At 51.6% G+C, this 21348-nt stretch overlaps 2 protein-coding genes across 4 annotated transcripts; one reads left to right on the forward strand and one right to left on the reverse strand.

Moving 5' to 3' along the window:
• Positions 1-18: 18 nt before the first annotated feature.
• Htra2 (HtrA serine peptidase 2) lies at positions 19-3701 on the forward strand. Its single transcript, XM_075983777.1, has 8 exons — positions 19-595; positions 699-903; positions 993-1187; positions 1443-1475; positions 1677-1782; positions 1936-2005; positions 3162-3257; positions 3355-3701. The coding sequence occupies exons 1-8, from the start codon at positions 96-98 to the stop codon at positions 3518-3520; spliced, it is 1371 nt and encodes a 456-aa protein (XP_075839892.1). The 5' UTR covers positions 19-95; the 3' UTR covers positions 3521-3701.
• On the reverse strand, positions 3659-21333 carry Loxl3 (lysyl oxidase like 3). Of its 3 annotated transcripts, none has more exons than XM_075983770.1 (14): positions 21284-21333; positions 19098-19437; positions 17305-17468; positions 16247-16461; positions 6734-6953; positions 6241-6421; positions 5974-6128; positions 5612-5779; positions 5313-5475; positions 4900-5143; positions 4683-4798; positions 4473-4609; positions 4248-4359; positions 3659-4130 (listed from the first exon to the last, which is right to left on the reverse strand). In XM_075983770.1, exons 2-14 carry the CDS (start codon positions 19411-19413, stop codon positions 4057-4059), a joined length of 2265 nt encoding a protein of 754 aa, XP_075839885.1. In that variant the 5' UTR covers positions 19414-19437; positions 21284-21333; the 3' UTR covers positions 3659-4056. The 3 variants fall into 3 exon arrangements, with proteins under 3 accessions (XP_075839885.1, XP_075839886.1, XP_075839884.1); XM_075983771.1 differs by having other exon boundaries at positions 21172-21322; XM_075983769.1 differs by lacking the exon at positions 21284-21333 and adding an exon at positions 20569-20692.
• Positions 21334-21348: the final 15 nt, after the last annotated feature.

A 21348-nucleotide genomic window follows, 5' to 3' on the forward strand; every position in this document is an offset into this window, starting at 1 on the left:
GATACCGGCGTGCCTCGCTTCTCCAAGTGGGCTAGCTGGGCTTTAGGGCACCGCCTCTTAGTAGGGCGGGCAAGGAGAGAGCCGAGGCGGAGCTGATGGCTGCGCTGAAGGCGGGGCGGGGTGCAGGCAAGAGCCTTCGGGCATGGAGGGCTTTGGGGGGCATCTTCTGGGGGAAGGGTCCCCTGTTAACCCCTGACCTCCGGGTTCTGATGACGTCAGGGACTCCTGACCCTCAGGCCCGGATGACTTATGGGACCCCCAGTCTCCCGGCCCGGGTGCCTGTAGGGGTCCCTGCATCACGGGCATGTCTGACGCCTGGGACCCCGGATATCTGGGCACGACTGACTTTGGGGACTCCAGACTCCGGTGCCCAGGATGCCTGCAGGAGCTCTGGAACCCGTCGGCGCGAATGGCTGGCGGTGGCGGTGGGCGCAGGGGGAGCAATGTTGCTGCTGTTGTGGGGCTGGGGGCGGCCCGCGGTGCTGGCTGCTGTTCCGGCTCCGCCACCCAAGTCTCCCCGGAGCCAGTACAATTTCATCGCAGATGTGGTGGAGAAGACTGCCCCTGCTGTGGTCTATATCGAAATCCTGGACCGGTAATGGTGAAGTTGACCGGGAGGTGTTGAAACCAACTGCCCTCAGGCAAGTGAGCAGAATGGGGTGGCAGCTGCAGTGTAATCGGTGCTTCCCCCCTCCCAGGCACCCTTTCTCGGGCCGTGAAGTCCCCATCTCAAACGGTTCAGGATTCGTAGTGGCTTCCGATGGCCTCATCGTTACCAACGCCCACGTGGTGGCTGATCGGCGCCGAGTGCGAGTGAGGCTGCCTAGCGGAGACACTTATGAGGCCATGGTCACAGCTGTGGATCCTGTGGCAGACATTGCCACGTTGAGGATTCAAACCAAGGTGGGGATGGAGGAGGCCTGGTCCGATGGCAGCTCTTCACTTACTCCCTTCTTAAACTGACCAGTTTGGGTGTACTCATTTCCCTTAAGGAGCCTCTTCCCACACTGCCCCTCGGCCGCTCTGCTGACGTCCGGCAAGGGGAGTTTGTCGTTGCCATGGGAAGTCCCTTTGCACTGCAGAACACGATCACATCTGGCATTGTCAGCTCTGCTCAGCGTCCAGCCAGGGACCTGGGACTTCCTCAAAACAACGTGGAATACATTCAGACTGACGCAGCTATTGATGTGCGTCCCGATGGGGGAGACATGTGGAGCTAGGTTGGCGTTGCGGGGAATGGCGGTCTGTTGTGGGCACCAACTGACAGCTGGTGGCTGGGCCTATATTAGAGGTTGGGCTGCAAAATGCAGCCAGTCTAGGTCATGGGCTGGGAACAGAATTTGAAGAATTTCCCAACATCCTGGTTATGCCTACAGTCATAGAATTCCCAGAGGCACAGACTTTCAGATTCCTTTGATGTTTTCTTTCATCTTATCTCACAGTTTGGAAATTCTGGAGGCCCCCTGGTTAACCTGGTGAGTGCCATGTTCTTCTAAAAGAATCCATACCCCAGGTCAGTGTGGGGGAAGGGTGGCTTTTTCTCTCATTTAAGGATTTTTGGTTAAGTTTCTGTAGTTTCTTGTTTATCTCCTGGTATCCAATCAGACCCCTGCCCCCAAATCCTTGCTGCTCTGCCATCTGTGTGGGCTAGGGGACAGAGGGCTGTGTCCCTGCAGGATGGGGAGGTGATTGGAGTGAACACCATGAAGGTGACAGCTGGAATCTCCTTTGCCATCCCTTCTGATCGCCTTAGGGAGTTTCTGCACCGCGGGGAAAAGAAAAGTGAGCCTTTCTTAGTAGGAAAGGGGCACCTTTAAAATGGAGGGTGGGACATAGGGGAGGGGTGTTCATTGCAACTTGTTGGAGAGGGCTCTACTGGTGGGAGGGAGGGAAAGCAGGTGTAGTTGGGTGGGTTCATCTGTCCTCTTTTTACAGATTCCTGGTTTGGAATCGGTGGGTCCCAGCGCCGCTACATTGGAGTGATGATGCTGACTCTGACTCCCAGGTATGATGCTGACTCTGACTCCACGGTGTACTAGGGGTTATGGTCTGGAGGACCACGAGTGTGTCTGTGCTTTACAGCTGGACTCCGTTATGGGTCATGAGATGGGGGACCGTTGCAGCTGGACTCCGTTATGGGTCATGAGATGGGGGACCATTGCAGCTGGACTCCGTTATGGGTCATGAGATGGGGGACCATTGCAGCTGGACTCCGTTATGGGTCATGAGATGGGGGACCATTGCAGCTGGACTCCGTTATGGGTCATGAGATGGGGGACCATTGCAGCTGGACTCCGTTATGGGTCATGAGATGGGGGACCATTGCAGCTGGACTCTGTTTTCGGTTTTGCTTTCATGTCTGTCTTTATCTAAGATGAGCTGTCGCAAGAGCTCGTCCCTCTTCATCATAGCTTTCTCATCCTACTGCGTCCTGTACCTGTCACTAGATTGGCTGTATCATGTTACTGCTTCACTGCAGTGATTCAGAATCTTCATGGAGCTAGCATTAAAGGGCCATTTCCACTTATCTCTAACCACCTTGTAGCTTCTTCAGAACCACTTTGATTTTCTACTCCTATTTCGAGATGGGGTTTCTCTGTGTAGCCTTAGCTGTCCTGAAACTTGCTCTGTAGACCAGGCTGGCCTCAAACTCACAGAGCTCTGCCTACTGTGCCTGCCTAATGCTGGGATTAAAGGCATGTGCTACCACCGCTCTGCTCATTTCTTTGTCTAACACCTTCTTTTTCTTTTTCTTTTTTTTTTTTTTGATTTTCGAGACAGGGTTTCTTTGTGGCTTTGGAGCCTGTCCTGGAACTAGCTCTGTAGACCGGGCTGGTCTTGAACTCACAGAGATCCGCCTGCCTCTGCCTCCCGAGTGCTGGGACTAAAGGCGTGCGCCACCACCGCCCGGCTATGTCTAACACCTTCTTATCTCATACGGTTGGTAGGACCCATCCTTCTAGGCTCAGCTTAGGTCCTGCCTTTCCTCAAGGTGGAATTCCAGAGTGACACAAGTGCAGTTGGTTTAACACTGCGCGTCATTTGGAATCAGCACCTTTCACGTGTATATCCCACCTCCTAAACACTGGATGACAAACAGCAACCTGCCGAGATGAGAGAGGGCCTGGGTACTGCTAACAGGGTGGTCTGTACCCTTCCAGCATCCTGGCTGAGCTGCAGCTCCGAGAGCCAAGCTTTCCTGATGTTCAGCACGGTGTCCTCATCCACAAAGTTATCCTGGGCTCCCCTGCACACAGGTGATGGAAGGCCTGCTCTGTGAGGTGGGTTGAGTGGGGTGTGTGGACCCTTGAACTCAGCCGTCTACCCCTTCCTCTCCCTGCTCATCCTCCACAGGGCTGGTCTGCGGCCCGGTGACGTGATCTTGGCCATCGGGGAGAAAATGGTACAAAGTGCTGAAGATGTTTACGAGGCTGTTCGAACCCAATCACAGCTGGCAGTGCGGATCCGGCGGGGATCAGAAACACTGACCTTATATGTGACCCCTGAGGTCACAGAATGACTGGATTAGCAAGAGTATGAAACTCCTGCCCTGATTTCCTTCTTGCCTTCCTAGCCTAGGTTCTGAGTGCACCTGGGCCAAGGAGTCAATGGACCTATAGAGGGCAGGTTCCTCTAACCACCAGTACCAATCCTGGGCTCTGAAGAACACATTTTATATAAAATAAAATTATATCTAGCAACACGTTTCAGTCAAAAATGGGGGCTGGATCTTTTCCCCCACCAGAAGGCTAGAGGTAAAGCGGCACTTAGGAGAGCATGAGAGCTGACCTCCCGGACCTCCCTGTTCAAGGAATGCGCTGCTGCCGTCACATGTGGGCAGTTCTCTGTGTGCTGTCTGTTGACTGAATCTCCGTGCTTGGCCCAGTAGGGGACGCACCAACTTTTGTTCGCCAGTTCGTCATCCGCAGTGCACAGCTGGATGGGTGTAGTGGGCCTGCTGACATCAGGAGTTCTTGTGGGGCACTCCTGACATAATGGCAGCCTCAGACCCCTGCCATGGGGTCAGTGGTGGTTTGCTGAGAGGGCGGTGCCATTTCAGACGATCTGGTTGCTGGTCTGGCCAGGGTAGCGCTCAAACCTCCTGTTGGCTTCCTCACTGAAGGCATCACCTGCAGAGCAGACAGGCACTGTGGGGGGCTCCCCGCAGAGTCATGGGGGGGGGAATGCAGAAACCAGGCAGGGATGAAAGCTTTCTCCCATCCCCATTCGCCCTTCCAGTCACCTACCGATGTGGCAGTTGTGTACCCAGATGCGATGCCCGTCGTATTTGCAGTTACACTTCATCGCGTTGTTGGTGAAGTCACTCTCTGCCACCTCAAAATTCGGGTTGATAACCACCTGTGAGTTAGAAAGAAGGCTGGTGTGACCCAGCCGCACTCCTCCTGTCCAAAGGTGTCTCCACCACCCACCCCAAACCGCAGTATCCGAAAGCCCAGGCAGATGCCAGGCACCTGGAGAATGTAGTTTCCTGGTTTCACATCTGTGATGTCAATCCACTGACAGTCAATATCGTGCCTGTAGAGATCCCAGCATCCCACGGTGATGCCCTGCTCGCCAAAGTTGGCACACTCGTACCTCTTGGAGACATCTGAAGGGAGGGTTATATGTCAGTGAAGGGCAAGACAATGCTTGGGCTCAAGTCCACTCTAGCCTCAACTCACCCTCCAGACACTCGGTGTCTTCTAGACAGAAACTAGCTTTGTGGCCCTCAGCCACCTTGGTGCCATTGGGGGTCAGGATATCATAATGAGTGAAGATGTCCATACTGTGGTAATGCCTGTGGGACAAGGGAACTTGTGATTCTTTCCCGGATTCCAGCAGGCTTGTCACATCCCCTGCAGCCTTGCCTGTCTCTCTGGCCCCCGTCTGCCCTCTCACCCATGGCACTCATGCCACACCCAAGAATGGCGCCCAGCCTTGGGCCTAAAGTCAGCTCTTCCTAAGTTATGGATCTGGGAAGAGAATCGAAGCAGACGCCGGTGGCCATAAGGCCAGTTGGCCGAGCGGGCGGAGCTGGCCAGGCAGTTCTCCTCAGCAGCGCAGTACAGCATGTGCAGCGGTCGGTCCTCAATGTAGGCAGTCTCCTGTACCAGCGCTGAGTGCAGCAGCAGGTCCGAAGCAGCTGCGTGGGACAAGAGTGATGGAGTTACCGCTGTGGGCATTCCAGCTCCCTGTGGGACGCTGGGTTCTCATGGCCGAGGAGTGCCCCTCCAGATCACAGCGCATCTCCTCCAAGGGAGGGCTGGTCCAGGCCTGCCTTCTCCAGCGCACACTACCCAGCCGTCACTCACTCTCAGAACAGATGACTCCTGCAGTAAAGCGGGTTCCGGTCCTCTTGCAGGTGACGTGGGTGCTGTGATGGGCACATTGGCTCAGGGACAGCTCAGACCCCGTGCAGCGCACTCCGCTCATTACGACCTCAGTTATGTTCCCCGAGTCCCAGTACCATGTCTCCTGGGGGGCGTGTAGGGAGGAGTTCTGGTGAGGCCATAGACTCCAGTTTCCAGGGCCAAAGGACTTGCTTCTAGTCCTTTGCCCAAAGCACAGACTTTGGTGACAACAGCTTGGTTTCCCACTTCTCCCCACTCACCTGCAGGCCATGGTTGGCGTAGCCCAGACCAAGTTGCCTGCAGGCCACCATGGCCTCCAGTGTTCCCCAGTCATCTCCACAGATGAGGCCCCAGCGAAGATGCCCGGGTACCCCTATTTGCACCTCAACTCGCCCCTCATAACGGCTTCGGCCCCCACTCAGTCGGATCTGTAGAGGTACAGGAGAAGCTTTGGGGGTGACAGGCTATAGCAGGGAGCAGAGACAGAGAAAGGACTAGCAAATGGCAGGGTTTGTGGGAGCTGTGGGCTGTGTGGGCCTGGGATAAAGGGCTGCATGCAGGCAAGCTGTGTTCCGGATTCTGGGCCTGTGCAGAAAGACCCAAAGTGGAGCGCACGACTGACCTTAGTCTCCACTCCAGTGTAGGGAAGGTTGCATCGTACAGCGGCGTCCTGGCTATGGGAACAGTCCTCAGCTGTGATGTTCTTGGAGGGACACTTCCAGAGGGAGGGCTCCTGGCCAGAGCACCGGACTTCACTCAAGTGGATCGCACCCATGCCTAGAGTCGGAAGTCAAGGCTGAGGAGGTTGTAACTGACCTTCATTGCCCAGAGGACTCCATACCTTCCTAAGGAATGTACCCATGGTAGTGTGAACATCCGCTCCCCTCACCCTGCCCCATGCGGGCACCACTCAGGGCCTCTCGAGCAGTGCCAAAGCCCAGCTCTCGACACACCACGCTGGCTGCCTGCAGGTCCCATTTTCGGTCACAGACTGTTCCCCACGTGCCATCCTTCAGGACTTCCACTCGGCCCTCTCCCGGGTTGGCACCGCCCTTTAGACGCACACGGGCCTGTAGGAGACAGACGTGTCCAAAGAGGTGATTAGAAACAGTGGTTTAGGGAGGGCTATGCAGCCCAAAGAGCTGAATGAAATTTTAATGACAGTGGGTGTCATCAGGTCTATGGCACAGCTACCAGAAGGTTCCGTGTCTTCAAAGATCAGAGCTGTGCTTAGTGAGTAGAGGACGGGCTAGGGAGCTCCCACACTGGGTGGGAAAAGGTCCCATTGACTGTCTTGGGCTGGGGGTGCAGGTGAACGATAGGCTTGCCTATCACGTGTCATCCTCAGTGCTGCAGAATGAAAACATTCATGTGTGACATACCTCCCCCTGAGGCTTCGTCTGCTGGTGCTTCCTCTGACCAGTCAAGGTGGCGTAAAGAGGGCCTAGCACACAGCTCACCACCGCAGGGCTTCCCCCAGGGCATCTGGTGGTGTCATTGGAACGATAGAACTCCAGAGAACAGAGGGAGAGGTGGGCTTCTGTGCCCATACATGCTACCCCATGCAGACCGAAGGAGTGCTTCTGCTTCTGGGCCAGCATCCTGTGGGGAGGGGTGAGGTGCAGCAGGGTGAGGCCAAGTTCTTGCTTACCTGCCCCTCGGTCATCTGCCACCTCCACTCCCTACCCCACCCCAACTTCTCATGACCCCTCATCCTTCTTCTTCCCCCTCTGTGTTCTCCTTGGGAGAAACAGGATTGTTAGTGTGTAGAGAGATATTGTGTAGTCTAAAAGAACTTTGGCCACTTAGTCAGGGGATTTGAGGGACTTTCAGTAGCAGAACCCTAGGGGAAGGGTGGCCAGGTTTGATAGCAACCTTGTTCTTTTTGTTGTTTTTGGTTTTTTTTTGAGACAGGGTTTCTCTGTATAGCCCTGGCTGTCCTGGAACTAGCTCTGTAGACCAGGCTGGCCTCGAACTCACAGAGATCTGCCTGCCTCTGCCTTCCAAGTGCTGGGATTAGTGTGTGCTACCACCACCCGGCTGCACTCTTGTTTTTAATGACCCAAAGGAAGGCTGATGCCATGCAAATCGAATGGGAAGAGAGAAGAGATGGCTCAGGAGTGGCTGACACAAAACTGGCCTGAATAGCCAGTGAGCGGGCCTTTCTGTCATGCTGTGACTGAACAAGCCAAACGACAATGAGCCAGGATGCGGAGGACTGAGGAAGTCTGCCTCCAAATGGCTTCTCAGAGGTCAGAGGGCTTCCAGGTTAGAAGCCGTATCATAATATGACAGGCCGCCATGGCAAGAATAGACTAGAAGACAACAGTATGAAGGACTAGCGGTGACCCTCTCTGGAACAAAGACAGATGCAAGACAGACGAAAGGTGGAGGGAAGGTGGCTGTGAACACCCCAGTGGCAAACATGACCCAAGACCCGAGTTGAGCTGCAGATGTCTGTAATGAGGTAGTTCATGCTTGTGCAATTACAACTGAGCATAGTTGCACAGCCATTTGAGCAGGGAAACAGGACACAATTAGAGATGCTAACACTCAGAAACATCGTAGAGATGTCTGAGAAGAGGGGGTCTTGTAGACACCAACAGAACGGGGGCTTCAGCTAGGTGACTGGAGGAAGACTCCAGTGCTGGAGGCTGAACGGGCTCAGGGAGGAAGGGAATTATTGCAGTCAGGTGCCCTATCCCTGACACTAGAGAAAAGAGGGAATTTGACAATTATTTGGCTAGGAAGACAAGAGGAAAGGATATTTGGCAAAGGGCCAGGCAGTGGTGGCACATGCCTTTGATCCCAGTCCTTAGGAGGCAGAGCCAGAAGGATCTCTGAGTTTGAGGCCACCCTGATTTACAAAGGGGCTTCCAGAACAGCCTAGGATACACAGAGAAACCATTTCTCAGAAAACAAACAAACAGACGAACAAAAACCACACACACAAAACAGGCAAAGGAAGCAGGAAACTTTACAGAATACCTTCGGAAGCCCAGGATAAACGGATCCTGAAAACCAAAGCGAACAGGGACTGTCAGTGTCCTGTTTGGCTGAAATCACAGGAACAGACATCTAACTTCGACACTCGCGCTCACTCACTCCCTATAAGCAGTACAAAATGGTTATAAAGTGCTCACTTTAATGTGGGGGTCAGGACGGACAGTTATGGTGGGAAAAGATGACTCAAGCCAAAGACGGTTGCAAGAACTTACGCTCCTCAAATCCTGAGCTCGTCGACAGCTACCAGGGACAGAAGCCCATGGGTGAGGTATAGCATTTTGGGGATAGGGAGGTAACCGGGGAACACAGGAGCTTGCTGAGGAGGGAACAATGGAAAGGATGCCTTCACTGGTCCTCAGTCACAAGTTATCAGTGAGATTTTAGTGGTGCTGTCTGCCTTTTAGAGACGAGTTGAATGGGTTGGAAGTCTCCTACTCCCTTGAATTCTGAGGGAGCCCAGGAAGAAAATATGGGACCGGATGCCTAACTATTAGCAGGTAGCCAGGCAGGAGCCGTGATTCTTAAGCTATTCCCAGAGAGGTTCCATATGCCACCCTCCACACCAGGGAAACGTAAAGCATTATGTGTAAATGCATGTGGGTTTGTGCCCGAGAAAGTGGGAGGAGGGCAGCAGCACCAGATCCTCGGGAGCGGAAGATAAAGGCTTTTACGGGTTGCCCAGTGTGGGTATCAGGAATTGAATTCAGATTCCCCGGAAAAGCAGCGTGCACTCTTAACCACGAAGCCATCTCTCCATCCCCTGGTAATATTTACTTTTAAAAAATGGAAATAAGAAGCATTCATCGAATAAAGCAGGACTAGAAAACGGATCTCTTGGCTGCACTGTGGTCTTATGGGGAGAGCCCGGCATGGCACAGAGGGCTAGATTCTACCGGAACTCACAGGAGGAAGACAAGTACACAAGGCAAGAACCAAAAACTCTATGACTAACAATCCCCAGAGACTCGCATTACAGCGCCTTACTTCACATTTCTAGAAGGATCTGGAAGGTGACTGTCACGGCTGCCACTCCGCCTCTCAACAGTTCCACAGTCCAACAGGCCTGTCTAGGACCCTTCCCTGGTTACAGCCCTGCCCCTGCCCACCCTGCCTTTTCCCTGGTTACAGCCCTGCCCCTGCCCGCCCTGCTTTTTCTCTGCTTCCAACCCCAAACTCATTTACCTCTTGCTTGGGCCCCTGCCCACCCGGGGCTTGTGTTTGACTTTAAACTTGTTGATTGCTCTGCAAAAAGGACAAAGATGTTGACAGAGGCGGTGCTTGAGGTTATGGTCCAGGAAAATGAAGCGTTCTGTGTCTAGGACAGGAAGGGCAACTGACTTCCCTGCGCACTGAGATGGCTGATGCCACCGGAGGGCATACACTTAGCAACTCCCAACGCTCACTGGGATAGGTGCCACTGAAGGCAAATCCAGTTATGGAAATCCAGGTGAGGGAGTGGTGAAAAGGTCAGCTGAAGGTCAAGGGAGGAGAGAGTGGAAGTGGTGTAGGACCAAGGGAGTGGCGGTCGGTGGGGAGGAGGAAGAACGCAGGGGCTGAGGCTGCAATGGAAGCCTTTTGGGAGAAAGAGAAAGACACAGTATCTCCCCAGCTGTTCCCACACAACTCCCTAAGACTAAAGCTTCCTAAGATCAAAGCTCACCCCACTCCCATGCTTGCCTCCCTCCTTCCCTCCCTTGGGAGTAACCACTATCCAGCTACATCCCTAATCTATAGGTTGGGTTCTGGGATGGATATGGATAGATTTTCCATCCATCCATCCACCTCCTGAAGCCCCAGGGGGCTGCCAGGAGGTCCCGGGGCTCTTGCCCCTTTACCTTCCAAGGGGCTTGGGGCGTCGGGCTGCTCGCTTCCTCAACTTTCTGTGAGGGTAAGACAAGATCAAGTCAGGATTGGTGCAGAACCAAGTGGAAAAGGCCAATGCAGCCAGAACCAGGGGCAAGATTCCTTTCCCAATAGAGAGCTTCCGAAAGTAGCGTGATGTCATCAGCTATTGTTAAGGCCCTATAGGCTGTCCTAGCCCATGAACGGGGGTGAGCTTCAGTGAAAGCCGTGGACTCAGAACAGTGTCCTAGTACCAAGACTGTTAGAAGCAGGCCTATCTCTGTGCGTTTGAGGTCTGCCTGGTCTACAAACTGAGTTCCAGGACAGCCAGAGTTGTTACATAGAGAAACCCTGCTTTAAAAAAAAAAGATGAGGAATGAGGGCTTCTGGGTCTGTAGGTTGGTGGAAAACTCTAGGGGAGTCCAGAGGATGGGTGTTGCCGAATATTTGTTTACACTCTGTGAAGATGTGTCATTATGATTGGTTTAATAGAGAGCTTAATGGCCAATAGCTAGGCAGGAGAGAATAGGCAGGACTTCCTGGCAGAGACAGGAACTCTGGATGAATCTAGGTGTGCATGAGATGCCAGGGAGACATTAAAGTTGGCCCTACAGTACAGAGGAGAGGTAGCTGAGCCACATGGCAGAACATAGATTAATAGAAACAGGTTAATTTTAGTTACAAGCGCTAGCTGGGAAAAAGCCCAAGCTAAAGAAAACCTTTCAAAATCAATAATAAGCCTCTGTGTTGTTATTTGTGAGATGGTGGCCCAAAAGGAAAGTCTGACTACAGAGGGGCCATTGGGATTTGGAGGACATAGGAATAGCTTGGGTCAGACCTAGGGAAGCTAAGTGCACCTCTTTTACTCCTTTTTGTTTCTCTCTCTCTCTCTGTGTTTGTGTGTATGTGTCTGTATATGTGTGTATCTGTGTATGTGTGTGTGTATGTGTTATTCCTGATTCTTGGATGGTCTCTCCAAGGACCAGAGACTTCTGGAGCATGGATGGAGAACCACATATCTGAAGATGTTAGCTTGGTTTGGCTGTGAGTCTTCTTCCTGCCCAGGTTTCAGTCCCATAAGCCTGATCATTCACAAGCTGAGATCATCTCCCAAAGGTGCTTGCAGGGAAGTCAATCTTTTAAATTGGCCTCAAAAATTGACTTCCTTCCTTCTCCAGGGAGGTTTCCTAAATTCAATTTATCCTTATTGTCTCTCTAATTTCGAAGACTTTAATTATGGCCACTCTTTGTCCTGCCCAATACTATGTAGGGCTTTGTTTTGGTGGGGGTGGGGCGTGCAGTGCGGTGGGGTACAGGGTTGAGGTAGGGTCTTGATGTAAGTCCTGCCTGGTCTATCTATCACTTGAGCCAGTGTTGCACACCAGGGTTACAGGATAGAGCATGGCCTGGTAAGCGCAGGCCTCATCTGGTTTTGAAGAGGTTCGTGACTCCCTGTTGTCACCTTGGTTAGCATTTCTTTGTCCATATTCCTGCCCTGTCACTTCTCTTCAGTACTTACATATTCTGGCACAGTATACTGTGTGAAGGTGCATAGGATTTTATATGTGCATTTTTATTGGTTTGCTTTTCTTCCCCTGAAGGCTGTCCAGGATGGCCTTGAACTTGGAATTCTCTTGCCTGAGTCTCCCAAGTACTGATTACAAACATGTGCTATCGTGCTTTGGTTAGGCATAACGTAATTCTCTTGCCCGAGTTTCCCAAGTACTAAGATTACAAACATGTGCTATCATCGGGTATGACTTTTTAAATTTTTTTTTGTGAGTTTGGTTTTATGCGTGTGGGTATTTTGCCTGCATGTATATCTGTGTACCATGTGTGTGCCTGATGCTCTCAGAGATCAGAAGAGGGCATCAGAGTTCCAGAACCGGAGTTCTAGATGGTGGTGAACCACGATGTAGGTGCTGGGACTTGAACCTTGTGTGGTCTGGAAACACAGCTGGTACTCTTAACTGTTGAATCTCTCCAGTCCTTGTGTTTTTTGAGATAGGTCTCACTATGTAGCTGAGGCAGGCCTCAAATTTAAATGTAGCCAAGGATGGCTTTGAAGGCCCGTGCTACAGACCCAGCTTGTAATTGTTTTAAAAGGCATTTGTTTCATTAAAAAGTTAAATAATTTACTTATATTTGTGTGTGTTTGTGTGTGTGTGCGCGTGTGCAGGCATCCATGGAAGCCAGAAGACATTGGATTTCCTGGAGCTAGAGTTATAAGTGTTTATGGGACCTGATGTGGAAGCTGGGAATTAGCTCAAGTCCTCTGAAAGAACATCAAGTACTTTTGACCACTGAGTCATCTCTCCAGCCCTGTGATTATTTTATTAGGAAAACCCATCTGAAAAAATAGAGCCACAGCCTGATCATGTAATCTCATAGACCTCTTCATTAAAACACCCCTTTTCCTCTCTTTTGGAGACAGGGTCTCCACGTTGGCCTAGAATTCCAGATCATCCTGCCTTAGGCTCCAGGCTGCTGGGTGTATGGGTGAATACCAGCATGCATAGCTTCAGAGAAACACTCTACTGTCACATGATGTGGTGGTACCTTTAATCCCAGCACTTAGGAGGCAGAGGTAGGTGGACCTCTGTGAGTTGAGGCCACCCTGGTCTACTCAGTTACAGTCTACTCAGGACAGTTAGGACTATGTAGATACCCTGTCCCTCCCCCAAACAAAATAACACGACAACCAACCTCGTTACTGTCTTTTCCCCATTGCCTTTAGTAGGAAGGTCCAGCAGGGCCTGCAGATCCGAGGTCTGGTACCCGACTACCTCCCTTATGATTTATCATCTTTATACTATCCACACCTCGCACAGAGATCAGGAAACATGCGCCATAGTGACATGAACGAAAAGGTGACCTCTTAAACTGGGCACAGTGGGAAAAGCCTGTATTCCCAGGACTCAAAGCTGAGGCAGAGGGCTCGCCAGTTCAACTGCTACATAAGGAGGCTGTCTTTTATAAAGAAGTGTCTTCTGACACAACAGAGAAGCTCCGAGAGCTTCGGTTTCATAACCTGCACAAGAGCAGCACAGAATTCTGATAGCTATACATTTGTTCTTTTTTTTTTTAAATTCTGTAGCTTTCACATATTCTAGAACACCAAAACAAGTTTGAAAGTTATTGGTGCAAAACTGGGCATGGTGGAGCACATCTGCAATTTAGTTGAAAAAAGAAACACCTGAAGTTGATTGCTGGTCTACACGTACACACACTCATGCATACACATACGTGTGCACACAACATAAACACATACACACATAATAATAAAAACATAAATAAAACAATCCAAAGTCAAAGTAATGATTAGAAATGGCTCAAATGCCACACATCAGCTGGGCATGGAGATAGACAGACCCGTAACCTCAGTACTTGGGAGGTGGGGGCAGAAGGATCAGGAGCTCAAGCCAGGGATACATGAGATGTAATCTCAAACAAAAAGAAAAGCAAAACAAAAACAGCTCTGGGAAGAGGACAGGTGAGATGCTTCGCATATAAAGGAGTTTGATGTCTAACTGCCAATCTGAGTTCAGTCCCTGGGACCCACATGGGAGAGAGCCTTCTCCGGCACACCACCCTCTGACACCCATGTCTTCACAGTGGCACTCAAATTAAGTGAAGAGGTAATAAAAATTAAAAAAGAGCAAAACAAAACCTCTGCTTAAAATCCTCTAATGATCCTGCACCTCACAGAGTGAAGCCAGTGTCTCCCAAGTGGCCCTTCTTGATCTAGCTCGCCAATCCTCCTCTACCATCTCCTGTATCACGTCACCTACCACGTTCTCCCTCACCTCTTAGCGCCAGCCACAAATGCTTTCTCGCCATCCCGGTCTCCTAATTCCTCATCCTCTCCGACATGTCTGGATAGCTGTGTCCTCGCCGCTCCCACCTCCTTACCCCTTACTCCCTGCACACTACAGAGACAGGCAAACCTAGGGATTGCTTAGCAAGCTGGACTCAATTGCCTTGAGCTATACATACACACTCCCTTTCTCAACAGACCACGTAGCACCCTGGAACCTCTGCCTGCATCTTGCTGCATGCATATCCATCTCTGAACAAAGCAATTAGGTCACTCTGGCATACGGCTGACCTAGCAACCCTTAGTAACTCCCTTTTTGGCGTGAATACATCCTGGAACATATTCAGGAACTAGGGAAGTGAACCTGTCCAGCCTAGGCAGGCAAACTGTATTCTCTGAGTATGCTTTCAGGGAAAGGCCACAGTTTACCGTTGCATGCCTATGCCATGATTGGGTATGCATAAGATTAAAATCAGATGCATCATGGGAAAAGATATGAGCAGTAAACAAAGGCTTCTATAACTCAAGCCTGTCAATCAAAATAGGAAATCGCCCACGGTTTATCCCTTAACAACCAGCTCTTCTCCCAGACCCCAAAAGGAAGTCCTGGGCAGTGACCAGGCGTCCTGGAGCACTCTGGCTCAGGCGTCCTGGAGCACTCTGGCTCAGGTGTCCTGGAGCACTCTGGCTCAGGCGTCCTGGAGCACTCTGGCTCATGCGGCCTGCTGGCCTCTTGCAGTCCATCTGTCCCATACATTTCACATTAGAATAAAATCCTTTCCCATGTGGCTATTTGTGTGTGCTCTTTCAATTCTTTGAGTAAGAAGCCATGACACGGTAAGACTACCATCCTTACATTTTATAAATTCACTTATTTTCTGGTGTCCCCTGGTCTGTGCTCACTGTGGAATTTCCAAAGTCTACAGTAGAAGCCGTCATCAACTACGCTGGATGAGCGACTCTCTAACCCTTGTTTCACTCCATCCTCTTCTCCTGGAAGAGTTTGAACTTAAATCCCATCACTGTTTTAGAACCTAGTGTTTGGGTCCTGAAAGACAGCCTGGATGACAACCAGGGCACAGCACAGCTTTTGTAAAATGGTGTCAGTCCACAGACAGCTCAACTGTCTGCCTTTGGGCCGAAAGATGTGTTTGGGTACCACGACAAAGAAAGTTCCAATAAATATGGAAATGAATGGATATTAGAGAATGTGTTGACTTTTAAAAAAACCATTTTCTTACTCTACAGACAAATGCTCTTTGAGAGGAAGTTGCTAAACAGAAAGTTGGTGAGCACTTAAGGAACACGTGGTCCTCCTTAGCGATCTACAACTATTGAAATAATAAAATTGTGCTCAAGCCGCTCTGAGCGTTTTCTGTGAAGGAGTACTGAATTGGAGGCTGCTGAGAGAACAACCAGCTAGAGTTTAGAAAGACTACAGAAATCCCCCATAATTTCACTAGAGACCAGAGAACGAAATATTGGTTACATTATCGCCGCTTTCTGCCCAGCGTATATTCAGGTTCAAAAGGCAGCTTTATCGGTATTAGAGATAAGACCTGAAACGGTTTCCTGTCTCAACATGAGGCAAATGCCAACTTTCTTCAAAGACTGGCACTTCTACAACACACTTCCCCATTGGATCACATCTTAAGCAGTGGCAGTGTGTTCAATGGAAAGCCACCGGGCCGGCAAGGAGCCTGGCAGCAAGTGAAATAAGAGCTAGCCGAAGAAGGCGAGCATTTTGGGCCTGCAACTCTCCAACTGGCTGCCAGGCTAGTAGGGGCTGTTTATCCAAACTATTGAGATGCTTCAGGAAGGAAGCCACCCTTTGCACAGAACCGTTCACGAGGGTGGGTGACTCGGTGCTGGCCAGTCCCAGTTCCTGAGGCCCCAGGCACAGCCTGGAGAAGACACCCGCAGGCACCGCCTACGCCTCCTCCGCCTCCTCCTCCGACAGGCGGCCGCACCCTCTGTGAACTCTGAACTTGTGAGACTCCAAGGCCCAGGCTAGAGAAATCTGCCTGACGACCGATGACGTCACCCTCACGTCCTCTCATCCTGCCACTCGTCTATCTGCCTGTTTCCTATCCTGGGTAGGAGAGCCTTCGAGGTCGGTTTCCCTGTTGCCTTGTGGCACAGCAGACTCCCGGGTTCCCTCTCTTAGACCTGCACCCCCCCAGTACCCATCATCCTCGCCAAAGTCTGCCAACACCCCCGAACCCCGCACCTGTAGAAGGCAATGTTGACTCTCTTTGCTCCGGGGAAGCCTAGCATACCGCAGACCACGTGGCTGTTGTGAGCACTCCAGCCTTTATCACACACTTGTGACCATCCTTCAGGAAGCCTGACTTCGACCAGACCCTCAGTCACAGGCAGGGGTCGCCTGCCCCAGTCCACAGCTGGTCGGAGCCGCACCTCCTCCACTTGCAGGTGATGCTCCACCTGAGATGGGACCAGAGGCAGGGTTAGAATAGATAGATAGATAGATAGATAGATAGATAGATAGATAGATAGATAGAGTAAAAGAATAAAAACCCCAGTAGCAATGCCGTGCCACCCTGAAGGAACCCCGGTTGTGTCTACTGTTGGGACCACCGAGACAAGGCTAAGGAGGAAGCCAGGCCAACTGCCTGTCAGGGGGATGTGCCCCAGACGGCAGTGTGTGACAGGGGCAGAATGTGCCTTGCCCGAGAGATAATAACAGGGCCCAAAGGCACTTAGAAAGGGAAGCTATAATAAAGTCTGCTTGAAGCAGGAGGCATGCTTCACAGGAAGTGTTGTAGGACGAGGAGAAAGTATAAAGATACCGAGGAGAGCAGCAACGTTGGAGGGAGGGATGGGTGACCAGGAATGAACTGGAGGGGCTCATGCCAGGTTTAGTAACTCGAATGTGAATACTTAAAATAGTTGGATTCGGGAGCTAGAGCTCTTCCAGAGGACCTGGGGTTCAGTTCCCAAGACCCCACAGCAGCTCACAACCACCTGCAATTCAGTTCCATGGGATCCAGCGGCCTTTTCTAGCCTCTGCCTGCACTAGGCAGACACCGGGTGCACAGACACACATGGCTGCAAAGCACTCATACGCAGTTTTTAGAACTGTATCTTGCAGAGCAGCAGAATCTCATTTGCCCAAACCTTCCAAGTTTCCCAGAAATTTACATTACCCCATAAAGGTTTATGGGATCCCTTTATATCTCTTCTAACCACATCTGGCCATCCCACAGCTTTGTGTGTGTGTGTGTGTGTGTGTGTGTGTGTGTGTGTGTGTGTGTGTGTACTACAGACCTCAATGACATTGGAGTCTGAGAAGCCAGGAAGGCGCTGGTCCTTGCAGATGACCCCAGCATCCTCATCATGGGTACAGTCACTGTTTCCCCAGCCCCGGGAGGCACATTCTGTCACACTTCCCTCAGTCCCACGGCAGCTCAGATTGTCCAACCAGATCCGGCCTGTGGAAAGGAAGGTGAGCAGACAGAGAAATGCTTGAGGAAGAAGGGTGAAAGAGTAATGGGGCTGCAGAGGAAGCTGGTGGCTTCATGTAGCCTTAAGGATAATTCTGCCCCCTCCCTTTTTTATGAGAAGGGACAGGGGACTCTGGAGGGGAAGAGGAAAGAGGGTATAAGGTTGATACAAGGTTGGTGGTGATCTGGGACACTGAAAAATTGATGAATTAAAACAACACCAACCAAGAATCAATGTTTGAATTCTCATCAATAAGGATTCATTCAATAGCTATAATTAAGTCTCTATTATTGCCAAACGCTCTGCCGTAGTATGTACCCACTTATCATTAGACTGGAGCTGACAGATGACGACTTTATGTAAACAGACGGGGGCTCCAAATATGACATGACTTACCTAAGAGTCTGACTTCTCACTGAGACTTGGGAATCCTAGATTCTTTTACTTCACTCTGGCGTTCTTCCCTGTGGCATTTTTCTGTATGCCTACGTTGCCTGCTGCCACAGAAACCCTATTTTTACTTTCCAGATCATATTCAGTATCGCTGACCACTCAGAACTGGGAGGGACCTTCTCAAAGGTATGCGTCACAGCCAGTGTTCTGGGTGCCTCACCTAGTCGAACAAAGCTTACCGTTCTGCCTCACAAGGCCACAGAATCACCAGAAAGTCCTTGTGACTCTTTACAACTTTCCCCAACCAGGTCTGATTCAGTCCTTCGATGCCACCCAGAAAACCCTTCAGCCATGACCGGCCTTCCTGAATATGAACACGTAATTGCTAACTAAGGCTTGTTTGTTTCTGGGCCAGACTTTTGGCTTTTTTTTTTTATAGCCATGCCTCCTGAAACGTGGCTTCTGAGAGTGGTTTCACCGTTCTCTCTCCCATCTCTGTCTCCCCTTTCCTCCCTCTTTCTCTCTAGAGGACTGATCAGGGCAAACACTACCTCTGAGCTACCCCCACCCAGCAGTTCCACTTTCTACGGTCCCTCTCCAGGTGTGCCATCTCCAAGTGGCACTCTGTCTCAGAAAGGGTAGAGCCAGTGGGCACAGGGGCATCAACACAACAGCAGGCTGCATGTATATCTGCCGACCAGTCCCACTGTGGGTCCTTCTGGTCCGAGCACGTCCAGCCTCAGAGGATTGTGTCCCAATGCTCACACTCGTACTTGTGCCCTGAGTTCCAGCTTGCTCATTTTAGCTCTAGCCTGGATCCTGATTTTGCCAGCTGTAGTATATGACCCCTTCTAGCCATGGGACATGCAGACACCATTCACCAGCTCTCACATTCTCATCAAGTTAGCTGCATTTGGATCACTCAGGGGTCACCTGCACTGGGCCATCCGTGTGCATGGCTCTGCAGAATCTTTGCAGAAGAGAACTTATCAATGCTCCCCTTCTTTGTGCACATAGAGCATTGGAGGCTCATGGGAAGCCCAGGCTAGCCCCAGGGCATATGGCCCAGAAATCACTGTTAGATGGTTTATTATCCATGGATTTACTTAATTCTATCCACTCTTGGTGTACCACGTCCCCATGGCTGTGCCATCATGGTGTTCTTCTTTCTGTGTCTTGAGCTATGTTAGGTAATGTCTGGGCTAGCCCGAAGCATCACTCACCTGTTCCTGGGCCATATTTGGCACTATGAGTCCAACCCGTGGCTTCCGTGAAGCCCAGCTCCCGGCAGAGGACATGGGCAGCCTGTAGTGTGAAGTCATCATCACAGATGGTGCCCCATTCACCGGCACGTTGTATTTCCACACGGCCCTCATAGGGCTTTCTAGGAAAGCCAGCCAGTCGGAACCTCAGCCCCTGGCTTCCTGCCTTCTTCTCTGGGTCAGTGGAAGGGGATGGAGACCCCACACTGGAGCCGCACAGGAAGGGCAGCAGCAGCAGTCCCCAGGAGTAGCAATACCACACACTGACAGTTCTCATGGCAGGCAAGGCCCGAGGGGGACACTAAGGGACAAAGAGGGAGAGACACTAAATGAGATAGGGAACAAAACAGGCACAGCCTTAGAAACCTAGTTATGGGGTGCGGGGTGGGGGGAGGCCCGCCTTTCCCTTTGCAAATAACAAAACTGTTATAAGTTGTTCTGTCCCACAATGTCCTTCCCTAGTTTGGCATCATTATCATCATTCCCTTCCTCTTCATTTACTCCCATTCATGGGCTGGGTGTGGGGTTACAGGCCAAGTGTGAGGATGGTCCAGATAAACAGAGGGATTGGGAAGAGACACACACAGAGGGTGACCCAGACTGACAGGATGTGAGAGGAAGGAGGGAGACTGTGGGAATGAAGGGAAAAACCAGAAGGACACAGACTAGGTGACAGACACATTGAGTATGGATAGATGTGATACAAACCCAAACGCATAGTATGGGGCGGGCGGTGACACAGAAGGCACAAGCCACGAGGAGAGGGACAGGAGAAATGACAGGAGGAGCCCTGTAGCAGCAGGCTCCGTCAGCAGCACAGGCGCGGAGAGCCTGGGAGAACAGCCACAGCGATCTGAGTGCTATGAATGAGAAGGACTATGAGCAGTTTTCTGTGGAAGCAGATGCTCAGGCAGGACAGACAGGCTGAGGCTAGACAGAGAAGGAGGACTTTCAGCCACCCTCCCTAGCACATGGACTCATAAATATCCTGCAGGGTCGGGGGCTCCCGGAAAGCTAGGTTCAAGCCCCGCAGGGTTTGTCCAATCTTCCTCTAACAGTACTGTTTCTGTCACTGGGCAACCACAAGCTAGGGCTGGCTCCTTAATTCAGGCCTTCTCTATCCAAGGCTGAAAACAGCCCTCCACAGCAAGGGGGCCCCCAGAACTGCTTCCCCCAACTCAGACAAGACAGCTTTGTTTGGGGGGCATTTGGCTTGGCAGCCCTGGTTTAGGGCCTCCTAACTACACCCTGAAGCCTCCATCCCCAAGATCTGCTCAGCTTGCCACTCTTGCGATTCGCTCCTTTAGCAATAAGAAAACTGTCAGTTGGTCGGCTTTTCCGACTGACTCCATCCCAAATCAACTTTCCCTCTGGTCCACCGTCCTCTCCATCCCCAACTCCTCTTCCTTCTGGCCTGCAGTGACTCCCCTACCTTCTTCTCCTAGGCAGAGAGAGCTCCAGGGGCTGGGAGCAGAGTGCTGGTCCTGGAGATTAGTTTTAGGACTTCCCAAAAAAAATTGTTCGGCCAGGGGAGACTGGACCCCCCCTTCCTCCCCCCTCTTCGTTGGTCCCTCCCACATCCCCTAGAGCCCTCCCACATTCCGCTTTCTCCCTCCATTCCAGCCAGGCCAGTTCCCTCCTCTAGATCTTCCCCTCCCCCGTGGAGCTGGCTGCAGCCGTCCCCCTACCCCCCACCCCTCTCCCGACTCAATGAAGCTTTCTTTTTTCCCCCCCGCAGGTTGGAGGTCCGTCAGACGCGGTCAGGGTGCTGGACTTGCAAACGGTTTCGGGATCGGCCTCTGTGGAGGCGGGAAACTTTCCAGCCCCCAGCCGTTCCTTCACATCCCCCCGCTAGGCAGAGTATCAACAGTACAGTTCAGCTCCAGGGCTGGGCCGTGGGAACAGGTCCCGCAAGGGGAACTAATGTTCCGAGGGCCCCCTTGGTCGTTGTGGTGCCCCCGGGGGCCTGCGGATGATGTCACGGCCTTCACTCTGATGTCACGTTAAACATATGACATCAGTCTCAGCCCCCCACCTCCCAGGCACCACGGGCCTCTGGTTGGCAATCACAGCTTCCCTGAGCGGCACCACTGTGCGAACGATAGGATAAAGGAAGGCCCCCGTTAGTCTATCTGGGCAACCCTGACTTCTTCCTGCTGGCTCCTCTTCCTCCAACCCCCATCATCGCCGCAGGGGCCAAGGAGGAGCGGGC

The sequence above is a fragment of the Microtus pennsylvanicus genome, chromosome 8 (assembly GCF_037038515.1).
Source record: "Microtus pennsylvanicus isolate mMicPen1 chromosome 8, mMicPen1.hap1, whole genome shotgun sequence".
Taxonomy (NCBI): Eukaryota; Metazoa; Chordata; class Mammalia; order Rodentia; family Cricetidae; genus Microtus; species Microtus pennsylvanicus.